This window comes from Pecten maximus, chromosome 9 (genome assembly GCF_902652985.1).
Source record: "Pecten maximus chromosome 9, xPecMax1.1, whole genome shotgun sequence".
Taxonomy (NCBI): domain Eukaryota; kingdom Metazoa; phylum Mollusca; class Bivalvia; order Pectinida; family Pectinidae; genus Pecten; species Pecten maximus.
This window is the reverse complement of record NC_047023.1, coordinates 38,610,357-38,635,638: the sequence shown is the minus strand read 5'-3', so window position 1 is coordinate 38,635,638 and position 25,282 is coordinate 38,610,357. Positions and strand designations below refer to the sequence as shown.

Below are 25,282 nucleotides of genomic sequence, written 5' to 3'. Positions count from 1 at the left end.
AGTGTCCCGCACTAGCTACCTACTACTTCGCTGTGTTTTGATTCGTTAGCTTACGTATTCAGGTCTTGCTTCTCCAATCATGAGTCAAAACTCTTCTCATGAGTAATCACACTCAGAGTCAAAACTCTTCTCAGCTGTGTCTGCGAGTCAAGTCTCTTCTCACGAGTCACTGAGACTCAGAGCCAAGGGTCTTCTCAGTAGCACTTAGGAGTCAAGTTTGTCATGCCACCAGCTACTACTTCACTGTGTTTTGATTCGTTAGTTTATGCAGTCATGTCATCGCTTCTCCAATCATGAGTCAAAACTCTTCTCATGAGTAATCACAACTCAAGGGTCAAGGGTTTTCTCAGCTGTGTCTGCGAGTCAAGTCTCTTCTCATGGGTCACTGCGACTCAAAGTATGTAGTCTTCTCAGTAGCACTTAGTCAAGAGTGTCCCGCACTAGCTACCTACTACTTCGCTGTGTTTTGATTCATTAGCTTACGTAGTCAGGTCTTTGCTTCTCCAAACATGAGTCAAAACTCTTCTCATGAGTAATCACAACTCAAGAGTCAAGGGTCTTCTCAGCTGTGTCTGCGAGTCAAGTCTCTTCTCATGAGTCACTGCGACTCTGAGCCAAGGGTATTCTCAGTAGCACATAGGAGTCAAGTTTGTCACTACAGGGGTACTAGATTCAAGTCGCTTCTCTATGGCTCAGTAGGGTCAAGCTTCTTCTCTAGTAGGACCTTTCAGTATGAATGATTTAGAGTCAAGTTGCTTCTCTGCTGTCAAGTAGAGTCAAGCTTCTTCTCTAAGTCAGGCATTTTAGAGTCAAGTTGCTTCTCTGCTGTCAAGTAGAGTCAAGCTTCTTCTCTAAGTCAAGCATTTTAGAGTCAAGTTGCTTCTCTGCTGTCAAGTAGAGTCAAGCTTCTTCTCTAAGTCAGGCATTTTAGAGTCAAGTTGCTTCTCTGCGGTTCAGTAGAGTCAAGCTCCTTCTATAAGTTTCGAGTACTCCATTTTCTTTCTTCACCGTGAAATACCTGGAGTCAAGTTGCTTCTCTGGAGTTCATCAGAGCCAAGTTTCTTCTCTGGGTGTTTCTCCAAATACTCAAGTCTTGTTAATTTAAGTTAGCTGTTTAAGCCCTGTACACCATTCAGTATCCTTATTGTATTTCTGCTGTTCAGTAGAGTCAAGCCCCTTCTTTAGTTTGAGTACTCAATTTCTTTCTTCACTGTGAAATACCTGGAGTCAAGCTGCTTCTCTGGAGTCCGACAGAGTCAAGTCTCTTCTCTGGGTGTTTCTCGGAATACTCACATCTTGTTTATTTAAGTTAGCTGTATAAGCCCTGTACTACATTCAGTATCCTTATTGCATTAAGTACTTATAACTTTAATCGTATCTCCTTTTATGCATCGTAATCAGTTTGAGTGTTGGCAGGTTCATTATAACTACCTGTTCTGTGTATGTAAGTTCCTTAGTCTTGGCAACCAGTTTGTTGACTTTCTTAGGACATCTGCAACCCTTTTTTTTGTCTATTATTAGTAGATATAGTTGACATACGGAGCTTGTTATCCTCTTACATCTTCAGGGTGCGTTCCCAGTACCTAATTATCATCCTTAACACTTTATCATTGGCACTGTTTCCTTAATTAGACCTCCATCAGAAGGATGTAGTTCTTGCATCTGTCTCATTCACAGACGCAGAATCTAGTGCTCCTTTAAATACTATCTCACTTTATAGTATTAGGTATGTTTTTCCTCTCTTTTTCAGCTTTATTCCATACGTGATATAACCTTTCAATCATTTGAACTCTTGTCATTACTTGGTTTATCTGCAAGCTTTATACCAGTTACTGTGCCACTGACCACATTTAACTTCTTAATGTCTCATTTTAGAGCATATGATAATTATGTGTGTATATATGTAATACGGTGCATTAATTTCTATAGGGAAATTTGTGCTTAGTTGTACTGATTATAATCAATAATTTTCTAGTTCATCATCGATTCACTTTATCTACACTCTTAAAAATATTACATTGTCATATCCTTCTTGCACATAATTTCCTTCTTGGGGGCTCTCATTCGGTTACTTTATTGTAACCTCTTCGATTTGGCCTTTTAAATTCGGGGAATTTCTTGCCCCCAATTCATTATATCATATTTTGTGTATTTATTTCTTATGTAGATGATATGCTTGGGATCGCCCAAGCTCGGGGGTCGCCCCATCTGAAACAGTCTTAGCAGAACTGCCTGCTTTTTAGCTACCAACTGCTTACTCTGTGGCTTGAGGTCGCTCAAGCTAGGTTTCTCTCCTCTCTATTAGTCATAGCTAGCTAAGCTATGATCGCTCTAGCTTGGGGGTTGCATGCCCCTATAGTATAATTAGTATCTTAATTGTTTAGGTGTATCTTTTGAGTAGCGAGTAAAAATTTATTATGTAATATTGTTAGTTGATGTTATTTAGTTGTAAGAATGAGCAGCCCCTAAGAATGCCAAAACCTTTAGATAATATTTAATACGAGCCTGAACAAGTTATTGGTTCCATTCAATAAATTTTTGACTTTCATACTGTTTTGGTGTGTTGTGTATAAAATGATATTTTGTTTACTAAATAGTTGTTTGTACACAACATTTAAAAACCCCGTCACAGTCTTCATGTTAGTAAATATCTATTTCTAACCTCGCGCCTTTGATCACGTGATGTTCTTGACCAATGGAAATACGTCAGGGGATAGCGCCACCTGCATTCATTTTCAAGCAGCGTGATTATTTGTAGCAGCAGTGTTTTATTCATCATCCACCATCCACCCCACCTCCACCTTTGATAATTTGCAGTTTTCTTTACTGTGGTTTGTGTATAATTGTTTATATTATATTATAATTACCTTTTAATATTTATATACTGTTGTTTTGTTTTGATTGCCTGTACTTTTCATGTGTATATGTTGTTTTTATTATATGTGTTTACTTATAATATTTATATTTATTACATGTCTTTTTTACTTGTTTCGGGCTCATTTGTTTAGGGGTAAGTAAGGCCTCATGGTGAGACAACACCTGGCAAGCTGGTCTGAGCATTGGATAAACCTACCTCCCTGATTCAGGTTGGGGCAGCCGGCTCGCAGCACCTTTTTGTACATCTGTGTTGGTTAATTATAAGCTTTATTTTGTTACAATGCAAGCTGTCACATTTTTATTTTTATTTTGGGCTGCTCTTCTTAGTAAGGAATAGTTAGAGGATATCACTCACAGTAATGAATTTATCACGCCGTGATATTAGCACTTTTAAATTCGGGGAATTTCTTGCCCCCAATTCATTATATCATATTTTGTGTATTTATTTCTTATGTAGATGATATGCTTGGGATCGCCCAAGCTCGGGGGTCGCCCCATCTGAAACAGTCTTAGCAGAACTGCCTGCTTTTTAGCTACCAACTGCTTACTCTGTGGCTTGAGGTCGCTCAAGCTAGGTTTCTCTCCTCTCTATTAGTCATAGCTAGCTAAGCTATGATCGCTCTAGCTTGGGGGTTGCATGCCCCTATAGTATAATTAGTATCTTAATTGTTTAGGTGTATCTTTTGAGTAGCGAGTAAAAATTTATTATGTAATATTGTTAGTTGATGTTATTTAGTTGTAAGAATGAGCAGCCCCTAAGAATGCCAAAACCTTTAGATAATATTTAATACGAGCCTGAACAAGTTATTGGTTCCATTCAATACATTTTTGACTTTCATACTGTTTTGGTGTGTTGTGTATAAAAGTATGATATAGACAAGGTGTGTATCTAGTCATCACTGACCCCCTATATAAGTATGATATAAAGGTGTGTATGTTGTCATCACTGACCCCCTATATAAGTATGATATATAGGTGTGTATCTAGTCATCACTGACCCCCTATATAAGTATGATATATAGGTGTGTATCTAGTCATCACTGACCCCCTATATAAGTATGATATATAGGTGTGTATCTAGTCATCACTGACCCCCTATATAAGTATGATATAGACAAGGTGTGTATCTAGTCATCACTGACCCCCTATATAAGTATGATATAGACAAGGTGTGTATCTAGTCATCGCTGACCCCCTATATAAGTATGATATATAGGTGTGTATCTAGTCATCACTGACCCCCTATATAAGTATGATATATAGGTGTGTATCTTGTCATCACTGACCCCCTATATAAGTATGATATAGACAAGGTGTGTATCTAGTCATCACCGACCCCCTATATAAGTATGATATATAGGTGTGTATCTAGTCATCGCTGACCCCCTATATAAGTATGATATATAGGTGTGTATCTAGTCATCACTGACCCCCTATATAAGTATGATATATAGGTGTGTATCTAGTCATCACTGACCCCCTATATAAGGATGATATATAGGTGTGTATCTAGATATCACTGACCCCCTATATAAGTATGATATATAGGTGTGTATCTAGTCATCACTGACCCCCTATATAAGTATGATATATAGGTGTGTATCTAGTCATCACTGACCCCCTATATAAGTATGATATATAGGTGTGTATCTAGTCATCACTGACCCCCTATATAAGTATGACATAGTCAAGGTGTGTATGTTGTCATCACTGACCCCCTATATAAGTATGATATAGTCAAGGTGTGTATCTAGTCATCACTGACCCCCTATATAAGTATAACATAGTCAAGGTGTGTATGTTGTCATCACTGACCCCCTATATAAGTATGATATATAGGTGTGTATCTAGTCATCACTGACCCCCTATATAAGTATGACATAGTCAAGGTGTGTATGTTGTCATCACTGACCCCCTATATAAGTATGATATATAGGTGTGTATCTAGTCATCACTGACCCCCTATATAAGTATGACATAGTCAAGGTGTGTATGTTGTCATCACTGACCCCCTATATAAGTATGATATATAGGTGTGTATCTAGTCATCACTGACCCCCTATATAAGTATGATATATAGGTGTGTATCTAGTCATCGCTGACCCCCTATATAAGTATGATATATAGGTGTGTATCTAGTCATCGCTGACCCCCTATATAAGTATGATATATAGGTGTGTATCTAGTCATCACTGACCCCCTATATAAGTATGACATAGTCAAGGTGTGTATGTTGTCATCACTGACCCCCTATATAAGTATGATATAGACAAGGTGTGTATCTAGTCATCACTGACCCCCTATATAAGTATGACATAGTCAAGGTGTGTATGTTGTCATCACTGACCCCCTATATAAGTATGACATAGTCAAGGTGTGTATCTAGTCATCACTGACCCCCTATATAAGGATGATATATAGGTGTGTATCTAGTCATCACTGACCCCCTATATAAGTATGATATATAGGTGTGTATCTAGTCATCACTGACCCCCTATATAAGTATGATATATAGGTGTGTATCTAGTCATCACTGACCCCCTATATAAGTATGATATATAGGTGTGTATCTAGTCATCACTGACCCCCTATATAAATTTTATGAATGAAGGTGACTTCATTGTTATAATTATACAAAGGGAGGCAGCTCCAGGTGTGGTTTTTCTCTCTCAAGTCGGTTATATCTTAACCACAGCAATGATATTAATTTTTGCACATGTCATGTCATGATATTTTACTGTTGATATATAACTCAACAGGACAAACACAAAAATGCAGAAATTAACTGAAAATCACATGAAAAAAACCCACTTAATGATGATAAGAAGATCTTCAAATTTTGTACACCAAATCTATTTCTCTACCATCACTTGCTTATTTTTTTTATAAAACATGCTGCAGAAAAACATATTAAAGCTTAACTTCATGTAGATACTGAGATACTGATTGAGTAATGACTTGATTTCTTTTGTATGATTTTAATTAAAATTTGTTTTTATGAAATAAAGGTGAAGTGGAGCATTGGTACTGAGGATTACTATAAACACAATCAGTTACAGTTATGGGAGGTACATCCAACTAAACCCAGGTATGTTACACTAAACCCAGGTATGTTACACTAAACCCAGGTATGTTACACTAAACTCAGGTGAGTATGTTACACTAAACCCAGGTATGTTACACTAAACTCAGGTGAGTATGTTACACTAAACCCAGGTATGTTACACTAAACTCAGGTGAGTATGTTACACTAAACCCAGGTATGTTACACTAAACCCAGGTATGTTACACTAAACCCAGGTGAGTATGTTACACTAAACCCAGGTGAGTATGGTACACTAAACCCAGGTGAGTATGTTACACTAAACCCTAGTGAGTATGTTACACTAAACCCAGGTGAGTATGTTACACTAAACTCAGGTGAGTATGTTATACTTAACCAAGGTGAGTATGTTACACTAAACCCAGGTGAGTATGTTACACGTAACCCAGATGAGACTCAGGTGAGTATGTTATACTTAACCAAGGTGAGTATGTTACTCTAAACCCAGGTGAGTATGTTACACTAAACTCAAGTGAGTATGTTATACTTAACCAAGGTGAGTATGTTACACTAAACCCAGGTGAGTATGTTACACTAAACCCAGGTGAGTATGTTACACTAAACCCAGGTGAGTATGTTACACTAAACCCAGGTGAGTATGTTACACTAAACCCAGGTGAGTATGTTACACTAAACCCAGGTGAGTATGTTACACTAAACCTGGACAAATATGATCATGTATACAGGCCCAAGGAAAAGGAATTTCTTTTGTCTGGGTGATAATATCTTAACCATTAAGGTTCATCGCACTGAACAGTGCAGTGTGGCCTTGACTTACAGATCAAAGTTCAATAGAGTGCAAAAAAATTCAATGCATTGTAAGGGAGAAGGGGAATGTTTTTGTTGACAAAGACAATCTCTAGTTATTGTTCTGAAACTTTCTTCTCTCGGTTTCAGAGTTAAATTGTAGTTATATATTTACTTTCAGTGAGATATCAAATCTTCAGGTTGGTGGCAATGACCTTCAGGTAGACTGTGACCCTGATAGTGATGCTGAGGATCAAGACCAATATCTGAGAGAATCAGATGTTGCACTTACACATCACCATAGCCCCTTCTCATGGTCACCTACCGTTGAAACAGGTGGACAGGTTAAAGGTAAAGTTGTTTTACACAGAACAGAGATAAATAGGTCTTTATATACAGATCCAAAAGTGGTCCTAGTTCACAGGTGTCAGGTCAATATGGTCATAGTAAAAGGTCCCAGATAAATAGGTCCTTGTATACAGATCCAAAAATGGTCCTAGTACACAGGTCTTAGGTAAGTATTGTCATAGTTTAAAGGTCCCAGATAAATAGGTCCATGTATACAGATCCACAGTAAAAGTGGTCCTAATACACAGGTCTCAGGTAAATATTGTCGTAGTATAAAGGTCCCTGATAAATATGGTAACATATACTGGTCCAAGGTAAAAGTGGTCCTAGTACACAGGCCTCATGGTAATATGGTCATAGTATAAAGGTCCCAGATAAATAGGTCTATGTATACAGATCCGCAGTAAAAGTAGTCCTAATACACAGGTCTCAGGTAAATATAGTTGTAGTATAAAGGTCCCAGATATATATGGTCATGTATACAGATCAACAGTAAAAATGATCCTAGTATACAGGTCTTAGGTAAATACTATCGTAGTATAAAGTTTCCAGATAAATATGTTATATATGATACAGGTCCAAGGTAAAAGTGGTCCTAGTACACAAGTCCGTAGTAAATATCCTAGTGTGCAGGTCCCTTGTAAATGTCCTAGTGTACAGGTCCCTTATAAATGTCCTAGTGAACAGGTCCCTTGTAAATGTCCTAGTGAACAGGTCCTTTGTAAATGTCCTAGTGAACAGGTCCTTTGTAAATGTCCTAGTGTACAGGTCCCTTGTAAATGTCCTAGTATACAGGTCCCTTGTAAATGTCCTAGTGTACAGGTCCCTTGTAAATGTCCTAGTGTGCAGGTCCCTTGTAAATGTCCTAGTGTGCAGGTCCCTTGTAAATGTCCTAGTGTGCAGGTCCCTTGTAAATATCCTAGTGGACAGGTCCCTTGTAAATGTCCTAGTGTGCAGGTCCCTTGTAAATGTCCTAGTGTACAGGTCCCTTATAAATGTCCCAGTATACAGGTCCCTTGTAAATATCCTAGTGGACAGGTTCTAAGTAAATGTCCTAGTGTACAGGTCCCTTGTAAATGTCCTAGTATACAGGTCACTTGTAAATGTGCTAGTATACAGGTCCCTTGTAAATGTGCTAGTGTACAGGTCCCTTGTAAATGTCCTAGTGTACAGGTCCTAAATAAATGTCCTAGTGGACAGGTCCTAAGTAAATGTCCTAGTGTGCAGTCCTTTGTAAATGTCCTAGTGTGCAGGTCCCTTGTAAATATCCTAGTATACAGGTCCCTTGTAAATGTCCTAGTGTGCAGGTCCCTCGTAAATGTCCTAGTATACAGGTCCCTTGTAAATGTCCTAGTGTGCAGGTCCCTTGTAAATGTCATAGTGGACAGGTCCTAAGTAAATGTCCTAGTGTACAGGTCCCTTGTACATATCCTAGTATACAGGTCCCTTGTAAATGTCCTAGTGTGCAGGTCCTAAGTAAATGTCCTAGTGTACAGGTCACTTGTAAATGTCCTAGTATACAGGTCCCTTGTAAATGTCCTAGTGTACAGGTCCCTTGTAAATGTCATAGTGTACAGGTCCCTTGTAAATGTCCTAGTGTGCAGGTCCCTTGTAAATGTCATAGTGTACAGGTCCCTTGTAAATGTCCTAGTGTACAGGTCCTAAATAAATGTCCTAGTGGACAGGTCCTAAGTAAATGTCCTAGTGTGCAGTCCTTTGTAAATGTCCTAGTGTGCAGGTCCCTTGTAAATATCCTAGTATACAGGTCCCTTGTAAATGTCCTAGTGTGCAGGTCCCTCGTAAATGTCCTAGTATACAGGTCCCTTGTAAATGTCCTAGTGTGCAGGTCCCTTGTAAATGTCATAGTGGACAGGTCCTAAGTAAATGTCCTAGTGTACAGGTCCCTTGTACATATCCTAGTATACAGGTCCCTTGTAAATGTCCTAGTGTGCAGGTCCTAAGTAAATGTCCTAGTGTACAGGTCACTTGTAAATGTCCTAGTATACAGGTCCCTTGTAAATGTCCTAGTGTACAGGTCCCTTGTAAATGTCATAGTGTACAGGTCCCTTGTAAATGTCCTAGTGTGCAGGTCCCTTGTAAATGTCATAGTGTACAGGTCCCTTGTAAATGTCCTAGTGAACAGGTCCCTTGTAAATGTCCTAGTGTACAGATCCCTTGTAAATGTCCTAGTTTACAGGTCCCTTGTAAATGTCCTAGTGTACAGGTCCCTTATAAATGTCCTAGTGAACAGGTCCCTTGTAAATGTCCTAGTGAACAGGTCCTTTGTAAATGTCCTAGTGAACAGGTCCTTTGTAAATGTCCTAGTGTACAGGTCCCTCGTAAATGTCCTAGTATACAGGTCCCTTGTAAATGTCCTAGTGTACAGGTCCCTTGTAAATGTCCTAGTGTGCAGGTCCCTTGTAAATGTCCTAGTGTGCAGGTCCCTTGTAAATGTCCTAGTGTGCAGGTCCCTTGTAAATATCCTAGTGGACAGGTCCCTTGTAAATGTCCTAGTGTGCAGGTCCCTTGTAAATGTCCTAGTGTACAGGTCCCTTATAAATGTCCCAGTATACAGGTCCCTTGTAAATATCCTAGTGGACAGGTTCTAAGTAAATGTCCTAGTGTACAGGTCCCTTGTAAATGTCCTAGTATACAGGTCACTTGTAAATGTCCTAGTATACAGGTCCCTTGTAAATGTGCTAGTGTACAGGTCCCTTGTAAATGTCCTAGTGTACAGGTCCTAAATAAATGTCCTAGTGGACAGGTCCTAAGTAAATGTCCTAGTGTGCAGTCCTTTGTAAATGTCCTAGTGTGCAGGTCCCTTGTAAATATCCTAGTATACAGGTCCCTTGTAAATGTCCTAGTGTGCAGGTCCCTCGTAAATGTCCTAGTATACAGGTCCCTTGTAAATGTCCTAGTGTGCAGGTCCCTTGTAAATGTCATAGTGGACAGGTCCTAAGTAAATGTCCTAGTGTACAGGTCCCTTGTACATATCCTAGTATACAGGTCCCTTGTAAATGTCCTAGTGTGCAGGTCCTAAGTAAATGTCCTAGTGTGCAGGTCCCTTGTAAATGTCCTAGTGTACAGGTCCCTTATAAATGTCCCAGTATACAGGTCCCTTGTAAATATCCTAGTGGACAGGTTCTAAGTAAATGTCCTAGTGTACAGGTCCCTTGTAAATGTCCTAGTATACAGGTCACTTGTAAATGTCCTAGTATACAGGTCCCTTGTAAATGTGCTAGTGTACAGGTCCCTTGTAAATGTCCTAGTGTACAGGTCCTAAATAAAGGTCCTAGTGGACAGGTCCTAAGTAAATGTCCTAGTGTGCAGTCCTTTGTAAATGTCCTAGTGTGCAGGTCCCTTGTAAATATCCTAGTATACAGGTCCCTTGTAAATGTCCTAGTGTGCAGGTCCCTAGTAAATGTCCTAGTATACAGGTCCCTTGTAAATATCCTAGTGTGCAGGTCCCTTGTAAATGTCATAGTGTACAGGTCCCTTGTAAATGTCATAGTGTACAGGTCCCTTGTAAATGTCCCAGTATACAGGTCCCTTATAAATGTCCTAGTGTACAGGTCCCTTGTAAATGTCCTAGTGTACAGGTCACTTGTAAATGTCCTAGTGTGCTGGTCCCTTGTAAATGTCCTAGTGTACAGGTCCCTTGTAAATGTCCTAGTGTACAGGTCCCTTGTAAATGTCCTAGTGTGCAGGTCCCTTGTAAATGTCCCAGTATACAGGTCCCTTGTAAATGTCCTAGTGTGCAGGTCCCTCGTAAATGTCCTAGTATACAGGTCCCTTATAAATGTCCTAGTGTACAGGTCCCTTGTAAATGTCCTAGTGTACAGGTCCCTTGTAAATGTCCTAGTGTGCTGGTCCCTTGTAAATGTCCTAGTGTACAGGTCCCTTATAAATGTCCTAGTGTGCAGGTCCCTTGTAAATGTCCCAGTATACAGGTCCCTTATAAATGTCCTAGTGTACAGGTCCCTTGTAAATGTCCTAGTGTACAGGTCCCTTGTAAATGTCCTAGTGTGCTGGTCCCTTGTAAATGTCCTAGTGTGCTGGTCCCTTGTAAATGTCCTAGTGTACAGGTCCCTTGTAAATGTCCTAGTGTACAGGTCCCTTGTAAATGTCCTAGTGTGCAGGTCCCTTGTAAATGTCCCAGTATACAGGTCCCTTGTAAATGTCCTAGTGTGCTGGTCCCTTGTAAATGTCCTAGTGTACAGGTCCCTCGTAAATGTCATAGTGTACAGGTCCCTTGTACATATCCTAGTATACAGGTCCCTTGTAAATGGCCTAGTGTGCAGGTCCCTTGTACATATCCTAGTATACAGGTCCCTTGTACATATCCTAGTATACAGGTCCCTTGTAAATGTCCTAGTGTGCAGGTCCCTTGTAAATGTCCTAGTATACAGGTCCCTTGTAAATGTCCTAGTGTACAGGTCCCTCGTAAATATCCTAGTGTACAGGTCCCTTGTAAATGTCCTAGTATAAAGGTCCCTTGTACATATTCTAGTATACAGATCCCTTGTAAATGTACTAGTGTGCAGGTCCCTTGTAAATGTCATAGTGTGCAGGTCCCTTGTAAATGTCCTAGTGTACAGGTCCCTTGTAAATGTATAGTCTAGTGCTGTACAGTTGGTAATATTTATTGGGGATTTTTTTTTTGTTATATTCACAACCATTAAAGATACCTCTCAATACGTTTGACTTTGACAAGCAAGAGATATGCCTTCCTTCAGTGTGATTCAGCTAAAACTTGCTTGAAATGATCCTGAGATAATCCTGACCAAGTGTTGTTACCTTTTTGGTCTGTCTGAAATCCAAGATGGCCACTATGATAGCTTCAAATATTTTTGTCAATTTCTTCTAAATACCCAAGAGGCATTAAGACCTAATATTGAGCCTGTAGCATGTTGGAGAGAAGCACTATCAAGCTTGGTCAAATTAATGACTTGCCTTTCATTCAAGGTCACAGGGGTCAAGTTTTCTAAAAACCTTAAATGACTCCTTTTCAATAACCCAGAGGCCCGAGACCTGGTATGAACGTATGCCTGTAACATTCTGGGTCAAAGGACCACCAAGCTTGTTCAAATGAATGACCTTGAACTTTGATCAAGGTTACAGGTTCAAATATGCTAAACGCGATATTTGACCTATAGCATGCTTAGTCAAAGGGTCACTAAGTTCAAATGATTGACCCTGCCTTATATCTTGGTCATTTTTTTCAAAACCATTAAACAAGCTCCTTTGAAAACTCATAATGCTGAGAATGATGACATTTGGCCTGTAATTTGCTGGAATGAACAGCTACCAGCTTAGGGTATTGATATTATAGGTCAGATAAGTTAAAGATATTAAAAATGTTTTAAGAAATGAAATGGTTAATTTGTCCATAACAATTTGATTAGGAGATGCAAGAAAATCCATAAGGGAATGGAGACAGAAGTTGTAAGCTTGATCACCTACTTCTCCTAGCTGTTTATACAATGTCAGGAGCAGTTCTAATAAAATGTTTGGTTGTTGACAGACTTTGATCACAAGATTGTGTGGCAGAGGAAAGTCAGGGGAGACAGATGGGAAGTGTATTCCCCAGAACAGATAGAGATGATAGAGAAGTCCTACACTAGTCGCTCAGAGTCGTGTGTGATCGGCAGCCCAGGCAAACAAATACAGTAAGTAGTTCAGTAGTCCTGCTATCAGTGGTCTTGATCACATGGAATAATGTCAATTTCACATACTATTAATTATTAGGGTGTTCATGAGTAAAATAAATGAGAAAATAAATAGTAGGGATTTACGTATGTAATAACAACAACTTTTGTAAAAGAAAGGGTCAGTTTGGCCTGTACATGATATCAGTGACTTAGTCATGACAGTGTATAATTGCTTTGCTCAGGAGGTAGAGCCCTGGATTGTCACACCTATGTTTGATTCCTCTTCAGGGTACTCATACAGCAGTGTGTTTTGATACTTGATGGAACTTAGTTAGTTAATTTTAAGACAGTCAAAGCAAGGAGAGTGTGGCATTTATTCAGTTGAAGCTTTTTTTTTTTTTTTTAGATATCGCCTTGATTTCACCAACCTATGTAGCACAAATTTAAGTGATAGCAGTAGCTGTGATATCAGAAGATCTGGTGAGTATTGACTGCACTGTCAGAGAAAATAACATTATGTTGATTCATCAAGTAAAATTTTAGTAAATTTGCTGTTCAGCAGTAGACTATTGTTGACATCAAGACAACTCATGTGGATATTAAGTTTTTATTTTCTATTTAAGATATACGGTTGAAAGTTAATATAGGTATCTTTCTCATGCTTGGGATTGAGGAATTCTCACATGCAGCTCAACGCAGGATTGTTAGGTCACCCGAGACAAAGTTGCATGTGACCTATTCTAATTGCCTTTGTCTGTCTTCATGCATAGTGGCTTGTATTACATCTGTAAACTTATAAACATTTTTAGAACCTATACAGCCATTGTGCTTCATCCATCATTGTGTCCTGTCCATAAACTTTTCACATTTTAAACTTCTCAACTTCCATCTGTGAGATTCAGCTCAAACTTACCTGAAATGATCCTTAGATGGTCCTGACCAAATGATCCTTAGATGGTCCTGACCAAATGATCCTTAGATGGTCCTGACCTAATGATCCTTAGATGGTCCTGACCTAATGATCCTTAGATGGTCCTGACCAAATGCAAGTGCTGTTATTTTTAGGGTCAGTAAGAGATTCAAGATGGCAGCCATCTTGGGAAACACATTTTAAACTTCTTCTCCAGTTACACTGGTGCCATTGAGATGAAAACCGTTAAAGATGTTGAGAAAGGGGAGCCAAAAAAGTGTTATTTTTTTGACACAGCCATGGTGGCAATTCTGCAACAATTTGTGAAATTATCCCTTTTCTGAACAATACCTATTTTAATTTTCTTCTCAAGTTCCACTTGTGAGATTCAGCTCAAACTGGGCTACAATGACCCTGGGATGGTCTTGGCTAAGTGTTGTTATTTTCTGGGTTAGTCAGAAAACAAAGATGGCCACCATGACCAATAGTACCAACGAGTATGTATATATTTATAGTAGATGGCCTCTTTAGAGTCAGATCACCATCTATGCCCAATGGGCCTCTTCTTGACTTTTCCAAAACCCCTGGACCAATTTCTGTGAAACTTTGCAGAAACTTTCTGTGGCCATGCAAGGGTCAACGTCAACCAAAATTGTGAATCCGATATGGTTCCCTACCTCCAGGGGTAGGGCAAAAAAGTGGTCAAAGTAACTGAAACAAAAGTCTTTTTCTCAAAGTAGAATCAAATACTATTCATAAATAAAATTGTGAATTTCTTGACCTGGGGCCTCATGTTTCTCTGTGGGGAACAGGTAAAATTTACTATTGTGATGAAATCACATTTTTGAGTATTATTTGTTAGCTCACCTGGTCCGAAGGACCAAGGTGAGCTTATGCCATACCGTTGCGTCCGTCGTCCGTCGTCCGTCGTCCGTCCGTCCGTCCGTCTGTCGTCCGTCGTCCGTCCGTCCGTCAACAATTGACTTCTTCTTCATAACCACACATCAGAATTTGACCAAATTTGGTCAGAAGCATCCCTATGGGTAGGGGACTCAGAATTGTACAAATGATGGGAGTGACCCCCTGGGGGCCTCTGGGGCGGGGCCAAAAGGGGTCATTTTTGCACTATTGATATAAACGACTTCTTCTCTGAAACCAAGCAATGGCTATCACTCATATTTGCCTGGTAGCATCACTATTGGGTGGGGATTCAAAATTGTACAAATGATGGGGCTGACCCCCCAGGGGCCTGAGGGGCGGGGCCAAATGTGGTCAATCTGGCTATATTGATATAAACGACTTCTTCTCTGAAACCGAGCAATGCCTGTCATTCATATTTGCCTGGTAGCATCACTATGGGGTGGGGATTCAAAATTGTACAAATGATGGGGCTGACACCCCTGGGGCCTGAGGGGTGAGGCCAAATGTGGTCAATCGGGCTATATTCATATAATTGACTTCTTCTCTGGAACCAAACAATGGATATCTCTCATATTTTACTGGAAGCATCACTATTGGGTAGGAATTTGAAATTGTACAAATGACAGGGCTGACCCCCTGGGGTCTGAGGGGCGGGGCCAAAAGGGGTCAGTTTTACAGAATTGATATAAACGACTTCTGCTCTGAATCTAAGCAATGGATATCACTCATATTTATCTGGTAGCATCCCTATGGAGTGGGGATTCAAAATTGTACAAATGGTGGGGCTGACCCCCAAGGGGTCTGAGGGGCGGGGCCAAATGGGGTCAATTTGGCACTCTTAATATAAACGACTTCTTCTCTGAAACCAAGCGATGGATATCGCTCATATTTGCCTGGTAGCATCACTATGGGGTGGGGATTAAAAATTGTACAAATGATGGAGCTGACCCCCCTGGGGCCTGAGGGGCGGGGCCAAATGTGGTCAATTGGGCTATATTGATATTAGCAACTTCTTCTCTGAAACCAAGCAATGGATATTGCTCATATTTGCCTGGTAGCATCACTATTGGGTGGGCATTCAGAATTGTACAAATGGTGAGGCTGACCCCCCGGGGGCCTGAGGGGCGGGGCCAAGAGGGGTCGATTTGGCTGAATTGATATGAACAACGTCTTCTCTGAAACTAAGCAAGGGATATCGCTCATATTTGCCTGGTAGCATCCTTTTGGGTAGGGATTCAAAATTTTATAAAGGAAGGAACTGACCCCACTCTCCCCGGGGTGCAGAAGGCGGGGTCAAAAGGGGTCAATTGGTTTAAACAACTTCTTTTCTGAAAATAAGCAATGGATATCACTCACATTTGTGTGGTAGCATCCCTATGGGGTTGTGCCAAAAGTTAATTTTATTTCATGGATAAATGCATTTTTTGACATCAAATCCTCACGTACCCATATAAAATGCCTATGGTATATTGACATAGCAATACCAGTGACAAATATACTTAATCATCATTCTTTTTTCATATCTCATGAAATCCAGGTGAGCGATACAGGCCCTCTGGGCCTCTTGTTTAATTTCTGTTGGGAATAATACAGTAATTATCAGTATGAGGATGGTATTTTGGGAGGGGGTAAACTTTACTGTAGTTTATTTAGGGAGGATGTAAACTTGAACATAGTTTATATAAGGAGAGTATATTTGTTTTACATAGGGAGGGGTAAACTTTACTGTAGTTTATATAAGGAAATCACATTTTGCTGTAATTTTTAGGTCACCTGAGACGAAGTTGACCTATTGCTATTGCCTTTTGGCTGGCGTTGTGTGTCGTAAACAATTTTCATTTGCAACTTCTTCTTAGTTACAAACATGCCAAGTGACCTGATATTGGGTCTGTAGCGTGCTGGGATGAAGGGCTACCACTTGTGTTTAAATGGTAACCTTGACCTTCATTTAAGGTCACATGGGTCAAATATGCTGAAAATCTTTAAACAACTTCTTCTTGATAACCAAAAGGCCCAACCAAAAGGCCCAGAAACGTAATATTAGGCATGTAGCATGCTGGGATGAAGGGCTCCGAAGTTTGTTCAAATATATGAAGTTCACCTTCATTCAAGGTCAAAGGGGTCAAATAGGCTTAAATCTTTAAATGATTTCTTCTCAATGACCAAGTGGCTGAGGAAGTTGATATTGAGTCTGTAGCATGCTAAGGTGAATTTATAGGGCTCCAATTTTGTTCAAATGAATAACCTTTATCTACATTCAAGGTCACAGGGGGTCTAATAGGCTAAAATCTTTAAACAACTTCTCAAAAACCAAGAGGCCCAGGGATTTGATATTAGGTATCTAGCATGCTGCGGTGAATTGCTACCAAGTTTGTGCAAATGAATGAACTTGATCTTCATTCAAGGTCACAGGGATCAAATACTCTAAAATCTTTAAACAACCTCTTCTCAAAAACCAAGAGGCCCGGGAAGCTGATATAAGGTCTGTAGCATACTGGGGTGATGGGCAACCATGTTTGTTCAAATGAATGACCTTGACCTTCATTCAAGGTTACAGGGGTCAAATAGGCTGAAATCTTTCAGGGACTTCTTCTCAATAACCAAGGGACCCAGGGAGTTGATATTGAGTCTGTAGCATGCTTGGGTAAAGGCAAGGAAATTTGTTCAAATGAATGACCTAGACCATAATTTAAGTTTGTAAGAGTTAAATTGGCCAAAATATTTAAAAGACACCTTTTCAAATTACTGTGAGACCCTGAGATCTTTCATTTGGTCGCTGATAGATCAGTATTATAGATCACATAGATAGCAGGTGAGCAATTCGGGCCCATTGGGCCCTTGTTTACGTAATAGTTGGTACAATATGATGTCATGTCCAATTGTCTTTTTCTGAAGCATGTTAACCACAAAGGGAAATAATTCATAATTAAGTAATTTGGAAATAATTTATTTTATTTATTTTTTATACAATTATTACTAAAAACATAATCTAGTAACCTATATGATTTTTTTCTGGCTAAAAACTCTGTAACATTTCAATGATCTTACTTCACCTTGAGCAGGACTTCACCTTCACTTCAGGCAATCACCTCTATATAGATCAATTGAGTCAGCTATTTATGCTGACTATATTTGTCCTTCCAACACCTAATCCAGAACAAGAAGTTTCCTCTTCACTTCAAGTACCAATTTGAAATGTTCTTTTAAATTGTTCTGTTTGTTTTAGAAATGTCTTATAGTGAGTATGCTCAGAAGTTTGAGAAACAGTAAAAGAAGGAAGCAACCAAGTATCTGCTGACTAAAGATGGATCATGACTTAACTCAGCTGACTAAGGATGGATCAGGTCTCAAATCGACTGATTAAAGATGGATCATGACTTAACTCGATCAGCTGACTAAGGATTGATCGTGACTTGCAAGGGTTGATTAACTTGCCAGGTACAAATCTGATGTTTCAGGTGTAAATTCTGTAGAATTTAAGACCTCAAGACTAATAATTTTGACTATGGTCTCAGGTGTATACTTTAATAGGCCTCCCAACTAACAAGTGCTGGTCTGTTGTGTAGGGGTCAGCTGGTCCTTGTCTATAACACACAGCTGACCACTACATTGTATGCATGGAAATTAAAGTAAACTTGACTGTCAAATAGCCTATATCTCTTGATCTGCCTTGAGACTTACAACATGTTACGATGTTTTGACCCTGCTGAGCAGTTGGATGACATTTTACTTTATGTGTTGTCAGTGACAACTTATATCAGAGTTTTTATACGTAGACTCTACAAGTGCATTTAGTACTAGTATTATAATTTCTTTCCGAGACTGGAAAATTTCCCTGGGAAAGACATTTTCTTCGTTGTTTTTGTAATCAACCTGTAAAATCAGTAGATGTGCAGTGATAGAAATTATCCTGCTAGAGCATAAACAAGTGACCTTTTTCTCCTTAAGAGAACATCCAAGGGAAATTCCCTCAAGCCTGAGCTAGTCTGTAATATTGGCCCTGTTGTTAGACTGAAGTCTGTCATATTGACCCTGTTGTTAGACTGAGGTCTGTCATATTGGACCTGTTGTTATACTGAGGTCTGTCATATTGACCCTGTTGTTAGACTGAAGTCTGTCATATTGACCCTGTTGTTAGACTGAGGTCTGTCATATTGACCCTGTTGTTATACTGAGGTCTGCCATATTGGCCCTGTTGTTGGGCTAAAGTCTGTCATATTGGCCCTGTTGTTAGACTGAGGTCTGTCATATTGGACCTGTTGTTAGACTGAGGTCTGTCATATTGGCCCTGTTTGTAGGTCAAGGCATATGTATTGCATAATTAACCTTTTCTGCCAACAGGAAATCAGTTGATTGATAACTCTTATAGCAGTTAACAGGAAATGTACCTTTTTGAATGCTTTTTGTTAAGTATAATAAAACATATCTCATTACTTTACTAAAAAAATTCATTCAAAACATCGACTTTGCAAGTTTGCCTACATGATTGAGGATCAGGTTTTTCTAACACAGCATATCATGTTGGTCAAGTTGAAGTAATTTGATCAATATTTGCCTGTTTTGCTTAGACCATGGTCACTATAAAAATGCAGTATAAATTCTATAGTTAACAAATGAGATATATTTCAAAGTAAGGTAATGAGATAGATTTAATAGTAAAGTAATGAGATATGATATAAAATAATGAGATATGATATAAAATAATGAGATATGATATAAAATAATGAGATATGATATAAAGTAATGAGATATGATATAAAATAATGAGATATGATATAAAGTAATGAGATATATGATATAAAATAATGAGATATGATATAAAATAATGAGATATGATATAAAATAATGAGATATGATATAAAATAATGAGATATGTTATAAAGTTATAAGTAATGACAGAGATATATTTTATAGTTATAGATAATAAGATATATTTTATAATAGTGGAAAGGCTGATTGTATGAATCAAGTGAATGGTGTGTTGTATGATTGCATGCATGTTTACATGTTAAAGAGATATTATTGGTTTTTTTTTTAAATGCTGTCTATCAACAAGACTAAGTCCATCACTTTGAATTGATGCTGATTTTGGTACAGTATAAATGTAGTATAAATGTAGATACAGGAGTTCATCAGTATACATATAATTGTATCACTATGTATCAATGCTAATTTCGGTACAGTATAAATGTAGTATAAATGTTGATTTAGGAGTTTATCAGTTTACATATAATTGTATCACTTTTGATATTAGAGGTCAGTACTGCAATGACTCCTCTGATGTCAGAGGAACATTGTCTTTTTAAAACTCAAGTCAATAACTGTATAAAATGTTAAAACTTATTCTGATATAAATGTATTACTGTGTATCAACTATGTTCTATTATATGACTAAATGATAGACCTGATATAAATGTATTACTGTGTATCAACTATGTTCTATTATATGACTAAATGATAGACCTGATATAAATGTATTACTGTGTATCAACTATGTTCTATTATATGACTAAATGATAGACCTGATATAAATGTATTACTGTGTATCAACTATGTTCTATTATATGACTAAATGATAGACCTGATATAAATGTATTACTGTGTATCAACTATGTTCTATTATATGACTAAATGATAGACCTGATATAAATGTATTACTGTGTATCAACTATGTTCTATTATATGACTAAATGATAGACCTGATATAAATGTATTACTGTGTATCAACTATGTTCTATTATATGACTAAATGATAGACCTGATATAAATGTATTACTGTGTATCAACTATGTTCTATTATATGACTAAATGATAGACCTGATATAAATGTATTACTGTGTATCAACTATGTTCTATTATATGACTAAATGATAGACCTGATATAAATGTATTACTGTGTATCAACTATGTTCTATTATATGACTAAATGATAGACCTGATATAAATGTATTACTGTGTATCAACTATGTTCTATTATATGACTAAATGATAGACCTGATATAAATGTATTACTGTGTATCAACTATGTTCTATTATATGACTAAATGATAGACCTGATATAAATGTATTACTGTGTATCAACTATGTTCTATTATATGACTAAATGATAGACCTATAGAGTTGAGTAATCTTTTAGAAATATTTCATATAATCTAAAAAATACTTTTGAAAAAGTATATCTTCTTGAAACCTCATCATAAAAGGTAAATGATACAGGGCAAATGGGCATTGTGTTTATAAGAAATGTATCCAATATACCCTAAAACAATTCTTACTTGTAGGATCGATTACACACTACATATTCAACTCGTCTTTCAGGTTTGGCCAGACAGTTCATGAAATAGTATACATCACAATCTTTCACTCCCTTTTGGGTGAGACATGGAGATCTTAACCGGAGAGGAAAGATTCTAAAGTTGTCAAACACAAGGCTTTATTATTTTATTCTGAGGGCTGTGGTCACCGTCTCACTACCATAGGGGTCATTTGAGGGCTGAGGTCACCATCTCACTACCATAGGGGTCATTTGAGGGCTGAGGTCAACATCTCACCACCATGGGGGTCATTTGAGGGCTGAGGTCAACATCTCACTACCATAGGGGTCAATGATTATTTTTTCTTACCCTGTTTACTCTCGTATACATCTAATGCTGATGTTACATCAATGCACGACCATGTTGACAAGACCTGATTGAATTGTCAATGTGCATGATGTCATGGTATTGTTGCTAGCTGGGACAACATTAAACTGTTGAGAATGTACAAAGAACATTGTGTAATTTGTCTCAACCCTAACGTGACACAAGAAAATCTCACACCAGTAAAACTGTGGATATCCCTGTCCAGGGTAAGAGATAAGAAAATCTCACACCAGTAAAACTGTGGATATCCCTGTCCAGGGTAAGAGATAAGGAAATCTCACCCCAGTAAAACTGTGGATATCCCTGTCCAGGGTAAGAGATAAGGAAATCTCACCCCGGTAAAACTGTGGATATCCCTGTCCAGGGTAAGAGATAAGGAAATCTCACCCCGGTAAAACTGTGGATATCCCTGTCCAGGGTAAGAGATAAGGAAATCTCACACCAGTAAAACTGTGGATATCCCTGTCCAGGGTAAGAGAACAATAGAATCTTACATGTGTCTGTTCTGTAGCCAGAGATATCCCAACCTTTGTGTAGAAGTTGGGTGGTCAGCGCAATCGAGGCTTGCCGAGTGCCCTAGTACTGGGCAGGCAAACTCTTACATGAGGGTGATATCATCCCTATACACTGAACAGGGATATCTCAATCCTTCTGTAAGAGTTGATCTGGTCTGGATAAGGCTCGCGAACTATATCATATATTTGATTATTTCAAAAAATAAAAACAAATTTTAAGTTGTTGACGCGAACATATTCATTGCACCATCATCAGTGTCCCATGACGTTACCAATTGCGACACTACATAAAATGATGACCTGACCCTGTAGTGAGTATGTATATCATAGTACATATGTATGTGCCAGCTGTATATCCCTATCCCTTGTGGGATAGAGTTTTCTCCTACCCTGGACAGGATATCCACAATTTTACCAGTGTGAGATTTTCTTATCTCACCCTAGAGTTGAGACAGGCTATGCATGTACACATGCTCTTTGCACATTCTCTACAATTGTATCATGACATGGGAACGATTCAATGACATCAAATCGATGATCCAATAAGGTCATATGATAACATGGTTGTGCAATAAACATCAATATCAGACATGTGAGAAGATAAATACGGTAGGAGAAAAATAATAATTCCCCGACTTGGGAGTGAGATCTCATTCCTCGGGGTAAGATGCTTCAGCTGTCAAACACTCACCAAGCCTCATATTTGTCAACTTCAGAACTTTCCCCCTTAATTAGGTTTAGAGTCCATCGTCTCTTCCCAAGGGGATTAAAGATTATGTTTATGCCATATACCTAGCAACCACTGGATCACCCTGGTGTGAAGGATTTAGATTCAGATTCAGATATTTCCTTGTGTCTACAATACAACAATACAATAGTACAGATAGTGTTGGACAATCATACCATTATATCAATCCACCAGTTATATTATATATATCTTTCTCTGGAAGAACACATTGCATGGTATAGCATTGAATGATAGCAGTATGCGATACATTTACTTACATGATGTCATTGATATTAAATGATAATTATCATACAGTTAATGCACTGATACTTTATCATTGATTCCATCATCGACTGTATTTCCAATTCAGAACAATTCCTTGATGGTATTAAAGCCGAGCAGCATGTAAGTACTTTGAAGTTGTTTTTAGACATACTTTTTAAGAAAAGTTTGTTATAAAAATGCAACAGGACCTATGCAATTTCATCAACTTTCATGTTTTTCTTATTATTGGATTAAATTTTAATGGAAATTTCTTAGTTGTGGAACTTTTCTTTTAAAATTCTCTAATGCCTTCCTATGGACAATTTTAAGTCCAGGAACTTCTTCATTTGGCATATATAAGTTCATCTTACCTGGGGTTCCCTTCTCAATAACCAAGAAGTCTATAGGGTCATGATATTGCACTTGTAGCATGAAGGGCTAACTACCATGTTTATTCAAATGAATGAATTATCTTGACTTTCTTTGAAGGTCACAGGGTCAAATATCTATAAACAACAACTTATTGTAATTAAATGGGTCATGGAATTGGGCCAATATCATCTAGTGAGATGAAGGGCTATGAAGTATGTTCAAATGAATGACCGATCCGAGCCAGCTATCAAGGTCATACTGGGGTCAAATATGCTAAAATCTTTAAACAGTTTCTTCTCAATAACCAAGAATCACAGGATTATGATATAGGGTAAAGTTTGTTTGTTCAAATGAATGACACTGTTGTTAAAAATTTAATGGCCTTGCAAACCTGTCAAGGTCATAGGGTTCAAATGTGTTTCAATATTCAAATGTCTTCTAAATAACCAAAAGGCCTAGGGTCATGATAGTTAGTCAATTAATATGCTGAGATGAATATCATGGCTAATAGATTTATTCATGACAAATGAATAAAGCTTTATATCTTTTCAAGGTCACAGGTCTATGTGTTAAATGTTAGTTTATATGCAAACATCATCTATCACTGTACATATAGCATCTGGTGAGTGATAAAACCCATGGGCCTCTTGGTATTCAAACATATTTACTGTGACATTGCAACTGCAGTCATGAAAAAGAAGAATATATTTTTTGCTACAAGTGACAATAGTTGACCAGAAAATGTGGTACATGCCAATAATCTGAACAGTCATTAAATGCAATTATATTTTAAAATAAACACAACCGTGCCTCATCACTGCTACATGTAGGTGTGCCTCATCACTGCTACATGTAGGTGTGCCTCATCACTGCTACATGTAGGTGTGCCTCATCACTGCTACATGTAGGTGTGCCTCATCACTGCTACATGTAGGTGTGCCTCATCACTGCATGTAGGTGTGCCTCATCACTGCTACATGTAGGTGTGCCTCGTATGTCATATTAATACAACTTTTTGTTGTGTACCAAGTGCTTAATAATACAATTAATTATCACATTTAAGGATGACCCCAGAGGCTACCCTATACTTTCACAATTACAAGTGAATGCAATTATTAAAAATTCAGGCTTATTATATTTTAGTATCTTTTTAAAAAGAATTTACATTTTATTTGTATTGTTTTGTCCATAACACTTTTATAAAAGTCATTTTATCACAAAATATTTCTTCTATCTATATTCTTAAAACATTAAATGTTTATATCTTATACACTTGTATTTGAATTTGAAAGTGTTAACTCTTTGAACAGGTTATAAATACAATCATGTAACATTCTCTAAAATCTTGTCCTGTAAACAAGGTCTATCCAGTCAATATCATAGCTTCATAGGTTTAAGTAAATGCACGTGTCCGTTAAATCATTACAGTTTTGTAGTTGATGTGTCCAGCAAACATCCCCAATGGCAATAAACAACGGTATACTTATGAATTTTTTTATGCCATAGACATATTTAATGTTGAATGTATTTTGTGATATATATATATGTTTTTTATAGATAATTTTGTTTCTGTACAAGTTTATTTAGGAGTAATATAATTGAAAAGATATACTGATTTTTTATTGAAATTGGAATGTTTTAATGTGGAATGGTGATGTATTAAAACAGTCAAACCCTAAGTTGAAGTTTTTGACTTATTTACATATTGAAGAATCATAGCAACCACATGGAAGCTTCGATTTGTCAGAATTTAGATATTTAATTTCTATGAAAATTGGTTTATAGGGATAACCTCATGGGTGGCCGGGGAGGGCGGTGGGGGTGGGGGGTTGGTTGGTTATGAGTTGGCCACCGGACGTCAGTTCTAGTTTTAAGGCGTTTAAAGTATTAAACCAGTATTTACTTCATCAGAGGTATACATGTATAATCTATAATGACATTCCTATTTCAATCCTTACATTTAAAGAAGCCCTACCGTTGTGAATTAGAAATGGAAGTGTCGCCTGCGCCCACTTAATGCAAAGGATGTCATTTTGGAAATATCGCCATACCATATGACAAGCATTATGCTTTCTTTTGCTGGTTAATTAGATGATGGAATTTAACGACTTCGCAACATCTGACGTCATATGAGAGAAAGAGTCCGGGAAATAATTGATAAAGAGAATTATGTAAAATTGTCATAACTCCAGAAGAATGGAATATT

At 37.9% G+C, this 25,282-nt stretch overlaps 1 protein-coding gene and 1 long non-coding RNA gene across 2 annotated transcripts in view; both read left to right on the top strand.

Annotated features, from left to right (window-relative positions):
• LOC117333999 overlaps positions 1–12,748 on the top strand; it is an 87,413-nt gene extending 74,665 nt beyond the window's left edge. The window contains exons 20-22 of the mRNA XM_033893419.1: positions 5,886–5,965; positions 6,909–7,078; positions 12,600–12,748. Of these exons, the coding sequence (XP_033749310.1) occupies positions 5,886–5,965; positions 6,909–7,078; positions 12,600–12,748 (399 nt within the window). The remainder of the gene's footprint in view (positions 1–5,885; positions 5,966–6,908; positions 7,079–12,599) is intronic.
• A 9,433-nt stretch (positions 12,749–22,181) lies between these two features.
• LOC117334563 lies at positions 22,182–24,755 on the top strand. Its single transcript, XR_004534196.1, has 2 exons — positions 22,182–23,906; positions 24,034–24,755. It is a non-coding gene; the product is annotated as an uncharacterized LOC117334563 (long non-coding RNA).
• Positions 24,756–25,282: the final 527 nt, after the last annotated feature.